A 19,060-nucleotide genomic window follows, 5' to 3' on the forward strand; every position below is an offset into this window, starting at 1 on the left:
GCCCACTCTGGAGTCTGCACTGGGGACTGACTGGCTGACTGACCTCCAGCCCACAGGCCTAGTCCAATCCCATCTGGGCTCACAGGTCACCCCCTCTGCTCTTCCCTTCTCCCCTTATGAGTCCCCCTGATTGGGCAAGGGGTGGATGGTATAGACTCTCTGCTGGATCTGAAAGTAGCAGGGGGAGGAAGCAGGATAGCACTCAAGGGCTGAGGCCTAGGTGCTGAGTTATGCTGGCCTGGGCCTGATGCTTGGCCATGCCACAGCTGTGGGATTTGGGGGACCATCACCTGCTCTCCCCAGCCAGGAAATAATCATAGTCGGCCTCACCTGCCCAGCCTCCAGGCAGCAGAAAGGGTCCCTTCCTGGCTCATGCCAAGCTAGGGAGTCCCCTCTGGAGACCTGGGGACCAGTGCCCACCCCCACCCCCACCGCCGCTGAAGGGAGGGCGGGGAGGAAGAGAGAATGAGTCATTGTGATGATTTCCATGGCAATGATATCCGGCTGGCTCTTCAGCCTCACTGATTTTGAAACTTCACAGAATAAGGAGCAACACTTTGACTCCTGCTTCATTAAACAGAGGCAAGGAGAGAGGCTGGACACGTCCTCTCACCAGGCCAGGCTCCCCGCTGTGGCCCCCATTCTCAGAGGAGCAAGGAGTCAGCAAACCTCCTTGAGCCCTCGCCAGGAAGTCTGCAGCCCTGAGCCGGCTGCAGGCTCTCCCAACCCTCTGCAGAGCCCAGGGAGGCCAAAACAAATGGTTCATTTAGGGGACAGAAAGGTTCTGACCCTGGTTCATGTCCCAGGGTTCCTCGCTATGCCCTGGGTAAACTGGACACAGTCCTTCTCGCAGGGACTCAGTTTGCTCCTCTGTTCAGAGGGGTCACCATCCTCCTGTCCCTTTCCCTCACCCACTAAGGCATGACTAGAGCTCAGCAAGTGGGTTGCGTTCTGTTGTGCCAGTGGAGACTCGAGGGCATGTGTCGCCAGTTCCAGGCCCCAGCATTCAGAAGCTGTAGCCTTTTTGGGGAGCAATAGGAAAGATGAAGATAAGCCTGAACCAACGAAAAGTGGGAGATCTTACTGACCTCCCAATGTGAACAGCATCATTGGAACAATCACATCACATCCCAAACCTAACCCCAAAGCGGACGTTTGTACAAAAGTTTCAAGGTCGAATAGAACAGTCTCCATGTGGAACAATCTCCATCCTCGCCCTGGTCCCCTGACAAGCAAGGAGGTTTTATTAAAGGGATAGGAGGGATGAACCTGCCCATGCATCCTCCGGTTCCAATTTAAAAGTGCTTGTCCCTAAGGATCTCATCTGGGCTCTTACCTCCTTCTTAGAGGCCTTAGCCAGTGGTGGCAAAAAGCACATCACCACCACTCCACTCTCATCCCTGCAGTCCCCATGACCACAGCGCTGAAGAGTTCCCAGATGAATCTGAGCTCCAAGGTATCATAAAGGGCGAGACCAGATTAATCACAAAACTGTTTGCATCCTATATGTCAGTCAAGGTGAAGGTGCCAGCAAACGCTCCGAGACGAAAGAGAGTCAAGGTTATCATGAGGTGGCTCAATTTAATAGATAAGAAAATGCAGGCAGGCACAGGGCTTAGCAGTGCCTCCAAACCCTGCCCTAAGTGGGCAGCCCAGAATTGTGCCCCCAGCTACAGCTGAAGCCCCTCTGAATGGTGGGGCCACGATAAATTGTTGGATCAGCCAAGCAATAACCAGGTGCTTCCTGAGCAGCCCTCGGGTGTCCAGCCTGGTGACAAAGACTGACAGAGAGAAAGGTGAGATTGAAGCACCATCCCTGCCCTCCAGGAAAGTACAGACTCATTAGGAAGCTGGAACTGACCTCCGGGAAACAAGACAAGATCACGTGCTAAAATGTTCGGCACTAGAAGTGTGATGTGAAGTTACAGAAGGAAAAACCTGAGGTGGACAGACGTGGTCAGATGGAGCTTCCCGGAGGGATGGGCTTGAGTTGGGTTTGGAAGGGCAAAGGAAGAAAGGAGGCATCCAGGTAGAAGGAGGAGCATGAGCAAAGACCCTGGGGGCAGGAAGCCCGGGCAGGCAGTGAGGCGCACACCTGACCAGAGGGTGGCTGCTGGAGACTAGAGGAATGGGAAGTATGGTTCTGAAGTCTGGACATGATGCACTAGATGATAGGAATGATATTAAGATCTTCAGCATGGAATGGAGAGAAAATGGAACTCTAAGAGTCACTCTGAAGGAACAAATACCAGGCCTTGATGAGGGCTCCAGGCTGAGAGATGAGGATGATGGCCCCACCAATAGAAATGGAGTACATGGGAATGGAGGGGTGACATGTTCACTGTGACCATGTCAAAGTGGAGGTGACACGGGGTGCCCTGAGCAGCCAGACGCTGGCTGACACTCTGCCAGGATCCTCCCTAGAGCCGTGTGCTAGACCAGACAAGCCTAAGGCTCCCACCCTGCTAAAGTGACTCATGACTTGTGTGACTGGCAGGTGTCCTGTCCTGAGCCAGAAAGCAATGAGACTGGGAGCTGAGTGCAGATTCACCTAGAAGCCTGAGCCCCCACCCGCCCCTCCCTGCCTAGTCCTCTGGGCCTCTCAAGTCCACAGAGACTTGAGACATAGGAGAATTCGATTCTAAAGAGCATCTTCTCCTGTCTGTGTTTGCTCATGTCCATTTCACAGCAAAGAGCTTGAGCCAGGTGCTGGGGAGGATATCGGGGGCAAGATGGGCATGGTCTTTGCACACTCCTGCACCTGCCTGCCTACCGCCAGCTGGGGCCTTTGGGGCTGGGAGCATAACAGGGGGTATACTCCCCATAGAGCAGGGAATGTGAAGCCCATACAACCTGGTACCTAGGAAGCCCCCCTACCCTGTCGCAGCTCCATGGGGCAGAGGCTTGGCTACCATCCCTAGGCACTCTGCACTGAGAAGGTCTCATCACACACTGGATCCCTGCATTAGCTTCCAGGGGCTGCTGTCACAAAGTGCCACAAGCTGCGTGGCCTGAAACAACAGGAACTTATTCTGTCACAGTTCTGGGAGGCTGGGACTCTGACATCCAGGTGTCGGCAGGCCCATGTGCTCTTGAAAGGGAAGGAGGCTTCTTTGCCTCTTCTGGTGGTTGCCAGCAGTCCTCGGTGTTCCCTGCACGGTAGACACATCACTCCAATCTCTGCCTCCATCACCACATGGCCTTCTCTTCCTGTGGCTTCACATCCTCTTCCCTCTGTGTGGGTCTCTTCTCTTCTTATGAGGACATCAGTCATGTTGGATTAAGGGCTCGCCTTACTCTGGTGTGACCTCATCTTAACTTACATCTTGATTGCATCTGCAAAGACCTTATTTCCAAGTAAGCTCCCGTTCACAGGTAGCGGGGGTGAGGACTTCAACATATCTATTTGGGGACACAGTTCAACCCACAACAATCCCATGCCCAGCCAGTGATCTGTTATTGATAACTCCATGCTTTCCAACATCTGGAAACCGACATGCTCTCCTTCCCCGTATCCTACAACTGCCACTGTCTAAATGAAAAACAGTCTCCTAGCCAAAAAAAAAATCCCTCTAGGTCAAGTCTAAAAGCCCAACACTCCTGTGCTCAAAATCTCAGGGCAGGGTTCAGTAAACCGGGTCTCAGATCTGGCCAGTGGTCTATGTAACTGGAAACCAGCCACACCCATTCTTTATGTTGTGTTGTCTGTGGCTGCTTATAGGTACAACAGCAGAGTTGAGTCCTTGCAATGGAGACCTATGGCCCACAAAGCCTAAAATATTTACTTCAGGCCCTTTACAGCTCTAGAGTGTTCACAGAAATGACCCAGAAGTACCTTCCAAGTGATCAAAGGAAGATGGCATGTCCTTCTGTTTCTGAAAGGATTCTGATGTTCAGAGTCATTTCTCTCATGTCTAAAATGGAAATAAAAAATACTACCCACATCTTAGGGCTGTGTTTGGAGAAGGGAGGGTTAATGAGACAATTCATGTAGAGCATTATCCATGGTACATGCACATAACAAGCTTTCAATAAATGTTAGCTATTATTATTACTATCATTTTTCCAACATTCTCAGGAAAGTAGAGGACCAGGCCAGGCACAGTGGCTCACACCTGTAATCCCACCATTCTGGGAGGCGGAGGAGGGAGAATTGCTTGAGCCCAGGAGTTCAAGACTAGCCTGGACAATCAGCCAAAAATACAAAAATTAACCAGGCATGGTGGCACACGCCTATAGTCCCAGCTACTGAGGAGGCTGAGGCAGGAGGATCGCTTGGACCTGGGAGATGGAGCCTGCAGTGAGCCATCATCATGCCACTGCACTCCAGCCTAGGTGACAGAGTGAGATCCTGTCTCAAAAAAAATAAATAAGAAGTAGAGGACCAGGCCCGGCACGGTGGCTCACGCCTGTAATCCCAGCACTTTGGGAGGCCGAGGTGGGCAGATCACGAGGTCAGGAGATCAAGACCATCCTGGCCAACATGGTGAAACCCCATCTCTACTAAAATACAAAAAATTAGCTGGGCGTGGTGGTGCGCCCCTGTAGTCCCAGCTACTAAGGAGGCTGAGGCAGGAGAATCACTTGAACCCGGGAGGTGAAGGTTGCAGTGAGCCAAGATCGTGCCACTGCACTCCAGCCTGGTGACAGAGCAAGACTGTCTCGGAAAAAAAAAAAAGAGTACCAGAGGAAGGGGGAGAACTGGGTCCCCGTCTTCATTTGAGAACACTCCCCGTCCTGCGCTTCTACTCTCTAGCAAGGAGCCAAGAGAAGAGGTGACTGGCTCCATTTTAAAGCTGGACAAAGTAAGGCCTGACGAGTTTGAGGGCCTCAACTGGACCCCCAGTGCAGCAGAAACAGCTCTGCAGTCCAAGTCCCCAATCATTCTCTGTGACTCTCGCCCCTACCCCTTGCACACACACTGTTTGGGCCAGTTCTGCTCCCTGTGTTCTCCTCCCTGTGTACTGGAGCAGTGGACAGCCAGGGTCCCATGGGCCCCAGCTCCCCCGGCACCTCCCCACTGGCTCTCGGCGCTGAGGCTGATTGCTTCCATGCAATCTGAATTAATCTCATGCTTCAGGTGGAGCTTGGCTAATCAGGGGAGACAAGAAGCCGAAGTGGGTACAATCAAATTAACAACGCCATGGCCCTGGCTCTTTAAGAAGGGAAAAACAAAGCAGGCACCAGAAGGCACCCCCTCCCCACTCCACCCCCAGCCTTTCCCAGGGGAGGCCTGGAGATGCCGCTGCTGTCGAAGGCTGAGCGAAGCGCTGCTCCTACCCACCCCGCCGCCGACCGCCCCGCGCGCCAACAATGCCCCTTTGTGGCAGCTTATCTCACACCGCCAAACAGCGCTGCAGCTCTTGTCGGGAGCTTGTTAACAAGGAGCAGCGACACAAGGCTTTGGGGGTAGAAGGGGAGTGGGGTGGGTTGGGGAAAAGGAGGGGCCCCCTCACCTCTCAGGGGTGCATGTAATCCTTTCAGAAACAAAAGGAGATGAGAGCCTCTGAATACACGGGCTCCCTGCTCCCTGACAAGGTGGATTCACAGAGCCCTTGAGAGGCTTCAGGGCACCTGCTGTCCCTTGGAAAAGCCTCTCCCAGAAGGCAAAGAAGAGGACATCCGAGAAGGCCTTTCATCATCCCCAAAGCATCCTTTTTGGCGACAAGCTCTATGAGAGTCCCGGAGAGATTTCAGTTAGACTTTCAGAAGGACTTCCCGACAAAGTCAAGTCCCTTCCTGATGAAGAACACCTTAAGTTTGCTGCCCTTCTTCCAATCCTGTTACCTCTGGGATTGTCCTGCCTGAGGCAGCTGCTGTCACAGGAGGTAGAGGAGGGCTCATCCAGCCCTGGGGTTCTTCTCCTAACCACGTGAGAATTACTTTGGGGTAAGGATGGGGAATGCAGGTGCCCAGGCCCACCATGGAACAATTAAGTCAGAGCCTGGGGGATGGGGTGGGATCTGTGTAATATTTTTAAAAAACTTCCAAGGTGATTCTCAGGTGTAGCCAGGCCTGAGAACCTCCTCAAGACCCTCCTCGAGACCAGCCACCTGGAAGTGCAGACTAGCCTAACCCCTTGGTCTCCTGGTTCCCAGACCAATCTTCTTTCCCCCAAATTCACGTGCATTTCTCTTCAGAGAAGCTCAACTTGGCACCCCCATTCCTGGGCCCTTGATTCTGCTTCAATGTCTACTGGCTTTCTCTGACGTTCATAGGGTTGTTTTTTGTTTTTATTGAGACAGTCTCACTCTGTTGTACAGGCTGGAGTGCAGTGGTGCAATCTCAGCTCACTGCAGCCTCCACCTCCTGGATGCAAGCGATCCTCCCACCTCAGCCTCCCGAGGAGCTGGGATTCCAGGCACACAGCACCACACCCAGCTAATTTTTGTATTTTTAGTAGAGACAGGGTTTCACCATGTTGACCGTGGCTGGTCTCAAACCCCTGACCTCAAGCGATCCACCTGCCTCGGCCTCCCAAAGTGCTGGGATTACAGGCATGAGCCATCATGCCCGGCCAACATTCACATTCTTTCTCACATCGTGGATGAGACTACAAATGGCCTCAGCCATGGCTTGACTCTGCCACTTACTAGCCATGCGACAAGGGGCAATTTACTTATCTCAGCCTCAGTTCCCCATCTGTAAAGTGGAAATAAAAATCGGGTTGTGTGAGGATTCCATGAGTTAATGCAGGTAACAGAACTCAGAACAGTACCTGGCACATAGTAAGCTCTCAGTAAAGAGACTGTGATGATTATTATCGTAGTCATGCCCATGAATGGGGTGAAGATGTGCCCAGGCTTCCTTTTGGAGTTCAATGTTCCATGCTTCTGTTGCATTTTAGCAGCCTCTCCCAACAGCCCGTGGCATTCTCATCCCATTCCTTCAAAATCCTCCTTCCCACACGCACTGCTCGCTCCTCTCCTTTGGGTATTCATAACTGAATCTTCACTCCCTGGTGACTTGGGGACTTGTCAGAAACACCAGCTGAGCTCCAACCACCAGAGGAAAAGAGGCCAGGAGACAAAGATGGGGAAGGCCAGACTCACCGTTCTCCCCAGCTCCTGCCTCCAGCCCCAGCCTGCCCTAGACTGGCCTCCTGGCCCTGTCAGCCCAGCCCTCCTCCAGTGTCCAGCCTCTTTCAGAATCCCCCACTTGCCTTCACTCTCCCCAGAATCTCTCCATGTGGGGAAGAAAAACCTACACAGGAGAAGGCTAGGATAAACCAAAAGAAAGGTGCTGACCAGTTGTCAGAGGACTTGAGACTCAGTCTCCTTCTTGCCACTCACCAGCTGTGTGACCTTACACAAATCACTGAACCTCTCCGGGCTTCCATTTCCTCACTGGTTCTGTAGGGGATAATAGACCCAGGCCACCTCCTTAGTAAGAATGAAGCTGGAGGCAAAGGATGCAGCACTGCTTTGTAAACTGCAAGGAGCGGGCCTGCCCCAGCTTATTATTAAGTGGGACCCCAGTGGAAGGGGGGATCTGGGGGAGCTAAGTAGGGGCCAAGTAGAAGCAGAGTTTGCAATCCCCGTGGCAGGGTCTGGGGACCCCTAGAACTCTACCTCCACGCCTGGGGGTTGGTCAGAAAGTGTGTGGATGCCGGGAGTGAGTGAGGCAGCAGAGCTGTCTCGTGGTGTTTTAAAAATCTATCAGCCTCTCACATCAAATTAAAATGTAAATAGCAGCTGGTCCGAGCAGGACCTCAGGGGTGACAGGAGCCGGCCTGCGAGTAATTTCACAGACGGGAACCGGTTACATCAGATTCTGACAACTGTCTTGTTTCTGAAATTGATTTCCTCCCTCCTCGGCTTGCTGCCCTGAAAGGGCCCTGGAGCAAGGGGAGGGGATGATTCCTGTTCGGCTCTGGTGCCTTTCTCCTCTCCATGGTGCCTCCTCTCCAATGGGTGCCCACCCATCGGATCCAGCAGAAGGAAGTCTGGAGTTTCTGCATGGTTATAAGGCAGCTTCCTAAGCCCCAGTGGCCCAGCAGGGCTCCCTGCTCCCCTGAGTGAGCCTAAGTGCGGACTGGGGCAGGTTGCCCTGGGGCACTGGAGGAGGATGGCAAAGGCACCCAGTAAAGCTCTCCTTTCCACAAATATGAGCCAAGTCCTGGAATAGAGATGCTTCTGCCCTGGAGAGTCTCACAGTCAGACACAAGGAGGCAAGGAGGCTGCCGGAAGACACGTGCCATGCAGGGGATGCACCACAGGAGAGGCCTGCATGCAATGTGGGGTGTCAGGGAAGGGCCCTGGAAGTCCTCAGGAAGCCTCCTTGGCCTCCGCCAGAGTTTGCCCCCATCTGATCATCACAGTGCCAGGCACTGGGAGTGTAACCGGGGCTTGAATGAAATGGGCCAGCTTCACACCAGGGCCTTCACTCCGCCAGGGTCTCAGAGAGAAGACCCTGCCCCACCTAAAGCTGTTGTATAGGAAGGAGTTGTGGATTGAGAAGGAGCTCACCCACACCACTGTGCCTAGCCCTAGCCCTTCCCTTCTCCCCAGTCCCCAGAAAGTCTCCCCTGCACCCCTGTTTGTAAAGAGAAATCAGATTTCCCTGGCAGTTAATTGAATTAGATTGCAGGAAAGCAGAGAAGTTGTATTTCATTAAAGCCTCCTGTGCCCTATAGAGCAGTGAGGTGCTTTTGTGACTGTCATTAGCATTTGTCACGCAGGACCCAGCCCTGTGCATACAGTCCCCTCCCCACCCCGGCTCTCCCACCTGCACCCCTAAAGTAGCAGTCCCCACTGCCTGCCCCAGGAGTACCTGCTGCAGTTGCCCCGCCGCAGAGGCCACAGCTTTTTGGTGACAGCCAAATTCCATTTCCAAAAGCCAGGGACTGTGTGCAAGGGTGGCAGACAAATAGGTGGCTAGAGGTGGCCAGCCCCCTTAGAGGTGGAAGAACCACTTTCTGAAAGCCTCAGTTTCCTCATTTGAAAAGTGGAGATGATACGACCCACGTTCATGGTTGCTATTGGGAGGAACCACTGAACGATAGGCCAAAAAGCAGAGGCATCCAGCTCAGGGCCTGCTTTGTCAGGGGAACCCAGGCATGTGGGAGGCCACGAAGCTTCGTCAAGAAATACATCAAGACACAGGCTTTGGAGCCAGGGCATAATAATAGTGCCTACCTCAAATGAGTATATTCATGCAAAGTACTTAGAATCCTGTCAGGACATGGTAAGCGCCCAATAAAAGGGAACTATAAAAGTGTGTGTGTGTGGAGAGAGCGTGTGCACTTATGGACTGCAGCAGTGTGGGGAGACATGTGTTAAACAAGCACATCAGGGTACTGACATGCAATTGATCATTGCATCAGGGTATGTGTGTGTGGTGCCGTGCATGGGTTTATGGTAAGGGTGTCAGAGCATGGGCTGTAAGGGTAACTATGTTTGTGACTGTTGAGGTGTGTTTCTGACACTGCTCCCGGTGTGTGGTGTGTGTCTGTGTATGTGTCTGTGTGTGTGTGTTTGTCTGTGTGTGTCAGGATTTGTACTCCTGGTGACTGCATATGACCATATCCCCAGGGAATTCATGGTGGCCACCTTCACCCAGAAAGCCCTGTGGGGTACAGCTGGTCTCCATATAAAGAAGGTTCAATCTTGTTTATTACTGCAACTCAGTGGAGCAGAGAGACCTTGTAGTCCAGAGCAAGAAGTAAGGGAGAGGTGGAAAAAGATGAAGGATCGATGGGGCAGGCACCTATGCCCTGGACTTCCCCCTATTAAGGGGCTGCCTTGTTAAGCCCAGCAGTACAGCAGCCAGGAGGGCGGAAGCTCCTATTTGTGGGCACAGGAGGACACCGTGGTCCTTGGAGGCTGGGTGCAGGGTCTGATGGAGGGGCACAGTGGCAGAGTTCTCTGTTCCGGTTAGTTGGCAGAGGAAGAGGGGAAGAAGATTCCCTGCCTCTTACCCAGCACAAGGGGCCGAAAGCCCCCATCTGCAAGGACATGAGTACTCCGATTCAGAGAATCACTTGGCCAGACAGTGAGCCACATTCCCAGACCATTATTCCCTCTTCTGAGACCCCGGGCATCCCCAAGGGCTCAAAGACAAGGGGCCCAGATCCAGGCCTTAATTGACTCCTCTCTGTGAGGCCACAGGTTGTCTAATTCCAGTGCAGGGAGTTTACTGCTTCCCACTGTGGCCCTTTTCCCAAACAGCAGAAAATACTAGAACATTCCTTTTTAGGCCAAGTAGGAGGTCTTCCCTTCCCCCCTTGCAGTATCTCTGCCTTGCTCCCTGGGTTACTAATTCCCAGTTCTCAGCATGCTTTCAAGTCAGCCCATCTTCCTGGTCACACTCCAGCCTGTCAATGTCCTTCATCAAATAGGGTCCCCAGAACAAGACCTGATATTTCTTGGTTAATGTTAGGAACAGGTAACCTGAGCTTGTAATTATGAGTCCTAGAGAGCTGAGAAATCGCATTCCCAGTGATGCCGGGGCGCCCACCTTTTGCAGCATCGCTGTGTTCAGTATTGCCCTCTGCAACCCATCCTCTTTTGAGATGCTCTTCTGCTTACCAGCAACATGACCTTGGGCAAATTGCTTCCTTGCATCGCCTCAGTTTCTCCATTTGCCAAAGGAAGGGTCTGTGTCACTGATCTATACCAATGCCATTCAGTAGAACCATAATGTGAGCCAAATAATATGTAATTTAAAATCATTTCTTTGTCATATGTTAAAAAAAATTAAAAAAGAAACAGGTGAGATTAATTATAATAGTATATTCTATTTAACTCCATACATCTAAAATATTAACAGGTAGTCAATATAAAACTTAATGACAGCCAGGCGCAGTTGCTCACGCCTGTAATTCCAGCACTTTGGGAGGCTGAGGTCGGTGAATCACCTGAGGTCAGGAGTTCAAGACCAGCCTGACCAATATGGTGAAACCCCATCTCTACTAAAAATACAAAAATTAGCGAGGTGTAGTGGTACACGCTTGTAATCCCAGCTGCTTGGGAGGCTGAGGCAGGAGAATCACTTGAACCCAGGAGGCGGAAGTTGCAGTGAGCTGAGATTGTACCATTGCACTCCAGCCTGGGTGACAAAAGCAATACTCCATCTCAAAAAAAAAGATATTTTACATTCTTTTTTGTTCTTCCTACATTTTTGAAATCCAGTGTGTATTTTATACTTATCACACATCCCAATTTGGGCTGGCTGTATTTCAAGTGCCTATTAGCCCCGTGTGGACAGCGGCTGCTACAAATTCAGCAAAGCAGGTCTTCATCTGGGCTCTGCAATGCTAGGATGCTAGGATGCTAGGATTCTGTGGGATCGCCTGGCAAGTAACACCTGAAGCCAGTAACTTGAACACGTGTATTTTCTGAACTTGTAGGAGTAACAGACATGGGTCTTATACAGCCTTCCACTTCCCAGATTCACTTTTAGGGGCAAGGCCTGGAAGGAAGCTGGCAGTACTCCCATGAAAGGATACACATCCATCTTACTACACCAGGGCTCTGCTTTCCTTCTTGCCTGAGGTGTGCACCTTTCACATCCACCATTTTCACATCCGCCATTTTCACATCTGCCATTTTCAGATCTGCCATTTTGGACATTCAGCAGACCCAGTTTAGCTAATTGGCTGATTGCATTCACCTGCACTGGCAAGGCTGGAAAAGGAAATGACTTCTGACGTAGTTTTTTCTTTGGGCCTTTTCCATGGAGTCTGGTAATGCATGTCAAACCACACACCCTTTTCCATGCCACTTGTACTTGTGAAGTAGTCCTTATTACCTGGCACCCAGTTGTTTTGAATTCAGGGGCTCATTATACCAGCCCAGTGGGGTTCTGCCTATCAAGCTAGGACCGGCCAGAGCTGGCTGACATCAGTGGGGATAGCCTATGATACAAGGAACCATTGGCCAGGCCAAGAAGAGCCACTTTGGACACTTCAATAGAGGTTGACTCTGGCCAGGTCATCTTTTGCCTAGGACCACATTCTCTGACATTTGCTTTCAGTACCACAGTCTATCTTCAGGCCACAGACCTAGGCTTTTTTCCTCTACCCAAAAAGACCCTTGTCCTGCCACACAAAATGAAAGACAATAGTCTATGTTGCACATCACGTTTCTATAAAGAAGAGCTCCTGTCTTGATGGAACCCCTTGGGGATAGGAATAGAACCCAGGTTTCTTAGCAGCTGCTGTGTGGCAGGCAGTTTACATATGTGGGTTCAGTTTGTCCTCACAGTGCTCCATGAGGCTCAAAGAAGTTAGCTTTAAGGGGTGGAAGACCACACAGCTCACAGCCACAGAAGCAGATCCCAGGCTGGCCTGGCCCCCAAGCCCCACAAGCTTCTGTCCCCTTCCTCATGAGAGGGCTCCCCTGAACTAGCCCTGAGTGAGGGTTGTGGTATGTGGTGCTCATTGCCATCCTAAGCTGGTGGAAGGGTGAAGGGACCCTGTCTCAGGCCCCAGGTATGGTTGTTACCACACACAGCAGGGCTGAGGGGCCAAGGATCCCTGGGGACCCTGCTATCCCTGGCTGCCCACAGGACTGAACAAAGCTGACTAGAAAGACAGGTTCCCTGAAGTGGGAATGGCATGTATTGGATACACAGGTTGTGCACTGCTCAAAAGTACATAGCCTCAGGGGTAAATGGGGTCTGAAACGTGGTCCCTGCTTCACTGGCCAAGCTGTGGCTCCTGGCACCAGGCAGCATCCAGCCAGAGGCGTGGTGGGGGTGCCTTTGTAATGCACACATAGGCCCTGGAAGGGCTACTGCAGGCCTGCCTGGAGAACAGAACAGAGGTGTGCTGAAGAACTGTGAAGTCCTCCTACCAAAGACTGACTCTCCCTCCCAGCCCCACTTACACACACACACAAACACAAACACACACACACAAAAACACACGCGCGCACACACACACACACACAAACACATGCACACGCGCGCACACACACACACAAACACACACACAAACACACGCACACGCGCGCACACACACACACACACACAAACACACGCACACACACACACACACACAAACACACATACACACACACAAACACACGCACACACACACAAACACGCACACACACACGTGCGCGCGCGCGCGCACACACACACACACACACTCTGTTCCCCTGCTTCTCTGTGGCTTCAGCAGCAACCTCTCAGGAATAGGATTCCTCCCCAGGAAGGAGGCCTCAGGGCCCGACCCATGGGGGACCCAGGGCCCAGTCCCCTGTCCCCTTACGAGCCTCCCCAACACCCAAGCATCTCAATCCTCCAGTAAAAATGGAGGTATCTGCAATGCAAGGCCCGACTTGTTGATGTAAAATCTTACTCTATATTCCACCCAGGTTTATACGAGTGAATTATGCAAATCTTTGATGGAAAAATATTCCTCCGCACATCCTTGAGAGTGTAAAACCTTAGTCAATAATTCATACTCGGATGTCTCTGACTGCAGGCTTTTTCTTCATTATAACTTGCACCTCGTTATTTGTCTTTCGCATTTTATGGTATATCCTAGTGTAATGCCGTGCATTATAAAATTTATCTGCTTCATTATTTGATGAGCTGGGGCTGGGGAATGTGCTGAAAGGCTGGTGCGGGGGCCTGGGGGCCAGGGCTGTCATCAGCATCAAGTCCCGCATGACAAGGCAGCAGAGGAGGTGGCTTGCTGTATGGTGTGACTTCAGGGAGCCAGAAACCTCCCTTCATCCCCCCTGCTCCTGTCCCAGACATCTCCTCGCCCACGGACTGGTGTCAGATGGCACCACGGCAGCTCTGTGGCTCCCCTCATTTCTTCAAAGGCCTATTTGTCCATAAAAGTCAGATGTCCCTGGAGAGTTTGCTGGGAAGAACTTTGTCTGAGCAGGCCTTTAAAACTGGGGGAGAGAGAAACCCTGAGAATACCCGGAAGGAAGGAGGAGAAAGGGCCAGCTGTCGAAATGGAGCAGAGACACAGTGCGGGGGCGGTGGGGAGACAGGGCGAAGCGGGTGGGCAGGGAACTGGGTTTTGAGAACAGATAAGACAAAGCCCGTTTTTGCACGATTGCCCAAAGCAGGCCAGTGACCAGGATAGGGTGAGCTAGTCTCTGTTGTGACAAGAGGTATTCCCCTGAATGGGGGTGGGGGTGGGGGGTTTCTGATTCTTGCAGCCAATGACAGCCCCTCCCCATTTGTATACTCCAGGATGGTTCCTGGGCACCCCTCCTGAGACAAGAGCCACTGGAAGGCAAATTTTCCCAAAGAAGAAAAGGACGAGGATAGTCTCCAGCAGCACCAAATCACTGACCTTCCTGGGACATGCCCCGCCTATGTCTGCCTTGGAGCCTTGGCTCAAGCACATTCCCCTGCCTGGGCGCCCTTCCCTCTGTTCTCCCCATTTAAGTCTTGCCGGGTCAGGGGCTGTGCATTTCTCCCCGCATAGGACTCACCACTCTTCACTGAAATTGCTAGTCTTGTCTGTTCTCATCACTAGAGTGAAACTCCCTGAGATCATAGGAGTTTCAAACATGAGATCACACCATGTTTGTCCTATTTACTGTCAGCTCCAGAACCCAAGACAAGACTTGGCACGTAGTAGGTCTTAATAAATCCTTGCTGAATGGATGGACTGTGCTTTCCCTGATGCCCCTCAGTCAAAGTTAATGTCTCCTAACCCTTGGATGACACACTCATCAGATTTTCCTCCAGTTCATGTTGTCGGTGCAGGTATCTGTCTTCCCCTCCCTCCGGAGGCGAGGACCCTGTCTCATTGTCATGTGTACCCCCCAGCCTGGCACGAGGCCTCATGATGGCATAAGTGCCCCATGTGTGTTCGTTGAGTTGGGTGGAGAAGAAAGGGGACAGGGTTTCGCTGCAGCTGAGACCGTCTTTCCCCTGCCCCTCCCCTCCTGCTGCTGCTGCCACACGTGCTCAGGCCCAGAGGAGGGGCCAGTGATTGACAGGCTTCTTGTCTGGGCAGTAGGGACAGGGGTGTGGGGGGCGGGTTCCTGATGACCAGCCTGGGCCCTGGTTGTTTGCTGGTGATTTTCTCAGTCCTGTTAGCACTGCTTGTGGATGTTTATTGTGGTGGTGTCCAGGGTTTTCCTTTGTATCTTGTTTGAAAGAACAGGAGGGAGATGAACAAGCCTTAGCCATAGAGAAAAAGCAGAGTCTTGGTGTTTTCAAGAAGGCTTCCTAACCTGGGGTCCAGAGGCCGCTAGAAGCTCTGTAGATCTGATTCAGGGGGACCCATGAATGTGGGTGGAGAGAAAACCACATTTTTTCACTAACTTCTCACTGAAATTTAGTATTTCCTTCCATTTTGAACATAAGCGACAAAGCGCAGCAAGAGCAGCCCCTGTGACTGTCACCAGCAGAAATCCTCAGATATGCTCCCATCACATCACAGTGATTGCAGATATCTCAAAATATCACTTATACGCAGCACTATTACAGGATCATGGTAATACAAGACAGCAATTATACGAGCTACCGCTGGATCTTATTTTGTAAAGAGTAGTAAAGAACACATACTGATATGTGATATACAATATCGAAGGTTTGCTTGTTCGTGTTTTCAATATTTGCATAACCATATTTCAATATAACTGGTTTCCTTCACAGTTCTATGTATGGCATACCTGTAAAAGCATTCTGAGCCCGGTCCACTGCCTCCCCAGAGGAGGAATGTGGGGACCCCTGGTGAAGAGGGAGGCTGTCCCAGTCATGGATGGGTGTGGGAGAAGGGACAGGCCAGTGGAGTTCCCTGTACTCCTTTATTGGAGCCTCTCCTGGGGGAGGGACGGCTGGGGCGGGGGCTTCTGTGCAGGGCACGCATGCCTCCTCCAGGCTGACCTCACAACCCTCACGGGGCCTCCTCCACCTCCGCCCCCCAGTCCCGGCCATGATTACTTCCCACCCCAACACCACCATCGCCATCAAGGGCCATGCGAAGGAGCTGAACTGCACAGCACGGGGTGAGCGGCCCATCATCATCCGCTGGGAGAAGGGGGACACGGTCATCGACCCTGACCGTGTCATGCGGTACGCCATCGCCACCAAAGACAATGGTGATGAGGTCGTCTCCACGCTGAAGGTGAGTGCCCCACCCCAGTCCTGGGGGACCCCGACTCTCAGAGAGTGGGGAGCCCACAACTATCACATCTGCATTCGAGAGGCAAATGGGGAGCCTGGGAGCCCTCCCCACATCCCAAAAATGTACCTCCCCTTTCCCACTTATTTCCCTCTCCATCCAGGAATCTGTCTCAGAACTTCACTGTATCTCCTTTCTGACAACCCCACAGCAATCAAATGTGGTTTCCTCAGTCTCGCCTTCTTTTCTGGAACCCCCGGGGGCTCCATTCTCCCTTTTGGGACCCCTCAGCCCCTCCCACTCCCCTAGGACTCCTCAGCCCCTCCCTCCCTCCCTCCCTCTGGTGTCTCCTCCCTGTATGAAGCCCTCCATACTTCCATCTTTGGAAGTCCCTGGGAAGAGAAGACCTTTGCAAAACCCCTGTGGGTCCCCCTCCCAGAACAAGAGGGCCTTGCTGATAGCCCTGGAGTGGCCCCTTCAGCTGACCAGCTCTAAAAGACTCTCCTTGTTTCCTCCCTCTCCTTCCCCTGCTGGTGGTCTCCCAGCTCAAGCCCGCTGACCGTGGGGACTCTGTGTTCTTCAGCTGCCATGCCATCAACTCGTATGGGGAGGACCGGGGCTTGATCCAACTCACTGTACAAGGTACCTTCACCTGCCCCGCCCTTCCCATCCCACCTCCCCAGGGCCCAGGGGCCCACTGCTAACTCCACCTCAAAGAGCAGGGGCCACAGCCTACACCATGGTGGAGGATGACAGGAAACTGCCTTCTGGGGAAAAGCCTCCCTCCACCTGCCCAGGGTAGGGAAATAAGACCTTTCCAGGGACTTAGACAGCAAAAGTTTGCAATGGCTACAGCTGCTATTGATTCCACTGCCCCTTCTGGGGAGGGGTGGAGGAGTCAGGTTCCTGGGTCCAGGCCCCTGCAGCAGGTGTGGGAAGGGAAAGTCAAGCTGGGAAAGGGAAGGCGAAAAATGCCATCAGCTAACAGGAATCCCTGCAGAAGAGTCAGCCCTCTCCCAAGCCAAGAACAAGATGGTAGCAAGATAGGAGAGCAAGCCAGACCTCCTCAGCCTCTGAGCCCAACTGCTGGCCTCCTCCAGCTCCCACCCTGCTCAAACCCTAGGGTGCCAGAGTCCTTGGCAAGACCCAGGCGATGCCAACCCCCAGGGCCAAGCAGGAGGCCAAGCTCCCTGCTGCCCTCCTCACTTCCCTCCCCTCCCCTGCCACACTCCAGAGCCCCCCGACCCCCCAGAGCTGGAGATCCGGGAGGTGAAGGCCCGGAGCATGAACCTGCGCTGGACCCAGCGATTCGACGGGAACAGCATCATCACAGGCTTCGACATCGAATATAAGAACAAATCAGGTAGGTGCTGGACCAGGAGGGTGACAGCGTGGCCTGCCATGGCCCCTTGTGCCATGTGCCCTGCCTGTGCCCTCTAGGGGGACAGCCCCTGAGCCTCAGGGCTGCCCATCCAAGCCAGACACACAAGCACCCACCAGTGCACAAGCCGCTGTGGCTTCTGAAGGGAGGGACACTGGCCGGGCTAGGAGTCCAGGTGGAAGATGGAGACCCCCAGTTGATGGGTAGTGATGTCAGCTCCTTTCCAGGACTGTCCCTGGGCCAGGGTTCCCAAGGGTGGTCCGATTTGAAGCCGTGTAAGGGCACTGAACCCAGGGCTGTGGGCTGTCTCTGGCATCAGAAGCATCATGGGTTTGGCCAGGTCATATGGGTGCTCCTGGTCTGGGGTGAAGAGGATGATTGGAGATCAGAGAGCTGGTCCTAAGAATGGTCCCCACAAGTGGGTCATGGGGGGATAGGAGACCCTGGAAAAGCTTGGACCTAAATTTCCTCTAAGAGCCCTTCCCAGCTGGGCGCAGTGGCTCACGCCTGTAATCCCAACACTTTGGGAGGCTGACACAAGTGGATCACCTGAGGTCAGGAGTTCGAGACCAGTCTGGTCAACATGGTGAAACTCCATCTCTACTAAAAATATAAAAATTAGCCAGGCATGGTGGCACGCCCCTGTAATCCCAGTTACTCAGAAGGCTGAGGCAGGAGAATTGCTTGAACCCGGGAGGCGGAGGTTGCAGTGAACTGAGATTGTGCCATTGCACTCCAGCCTAGGCAACAGGGGGAGAGTCTATCTCAAAAAAAAAAAAAAAAAAAATAGCCCTTCCCAGAGCCCTCCTCTCAGACCCCAGCTGGCTGCTGTGCAGCTGCCCTGCCACTGTGAGGCACTGTGGGGCGCCATGAGCATCCTGCATCTGGGGACACTGTCATAGGTCCCATGGTCAGGTGGCAGGAATGGCAAGGAGGGGCCTCAGTGGGGAACAGAGTGCACCTGAGTGGCTTCACAGCAGGGTGAGAAGAAAGCAGATGTCTCACTCTGGATCCTTTGTACCTTTTGAATTTGATACCATAAGCCTGTATTCACTCCTCAAAATAATTACAAATTAAATTAATTACAAATAAAGCATAGAAAAGAGTAGAGTCTAGATGACTCAATCTTCCTCAGTCTCCTTCCCCCACCAGCTCAACTCCTCTTGTGGGTCCTTGCTTAGATGGAAGGTTTCGTTTTCTCCTGAAGCTTCCAGACCCTTCTTCTCCCACTTAGCACGGCAGCGGCCATTGGCTGGCCGGCTGTCCTCTCCTCTCGATTGGCCAAGTCCTGTTCCCTTTGCATTTCCAGCACCCGGCGCAGGGCCCGGCCACATGGTAGATGCTCAGCAAGCGTTGGCGAGTGAGTTGAAGTGGGACATGTGAAAGCGAATCTCTGAGCTGCATTCACCACTTGAGAAGCCACTGTGTCTGGGGCCGGGCCCTGGGCCAGTCATCTTTGATACACATGTCTACAAAGACAAACCCTATTCTCAGACGCTTCTGGTCTAGTTGCGGTCAGCCACCCAGGAGTTCAACCTGAGTGCAGGAGGGCCGCAGATCTAAGGAGGGGCTTGAGCCAAGAGGGGTTGTCTAGGAAGGCATCTGTCTGGTCCCCTGTAGATGCTGCACTG

The 19,060-nt window shown here is 52.7% G+C and overlaps 1 protein-coding gene across 1 annotated transcript in view; it reads left to right on the forward strand.

Moving 5' to 3' along the window:
• Positions 1-19,060, forward strand: part of DSCAML1 (DS cell adhesion molecule like 1) — a 364,654-nt gene that overhangs the window by 294,442 nt on the left and 51,152 nt on the right. The window contains exons 12-14 of the mRNA XM_021926590.2: positions 15,852-16,051; positions 16,594-16,690; positions 17,283-17,411. Coding sequence (XP_021782282.1) covers positions 15,852-16,051; positions 16,594-16,690; positions 17,283-17,411 — 426 coding nt within the window. The remainder of the gene's footprint in view (positions 1-15,851; positions 16,052-16,593; positions 16,691-17,282; positions 17,412-19,060) is intronic.

This window comes from Papio anubis, chromosome 12 (assembly GCF_008728515.1).
Source record: "Papio anubis isolate 15944 chromosome 12, Panubis1.0, whole genome shotgun sequence".
Classification (NCBI taxonomy): domain Eukaryota; kingdom Metazoa; phylum Chordata; class Mammalia; order Primates; family Cercopithecidae; genus Papio; species Papio anubis.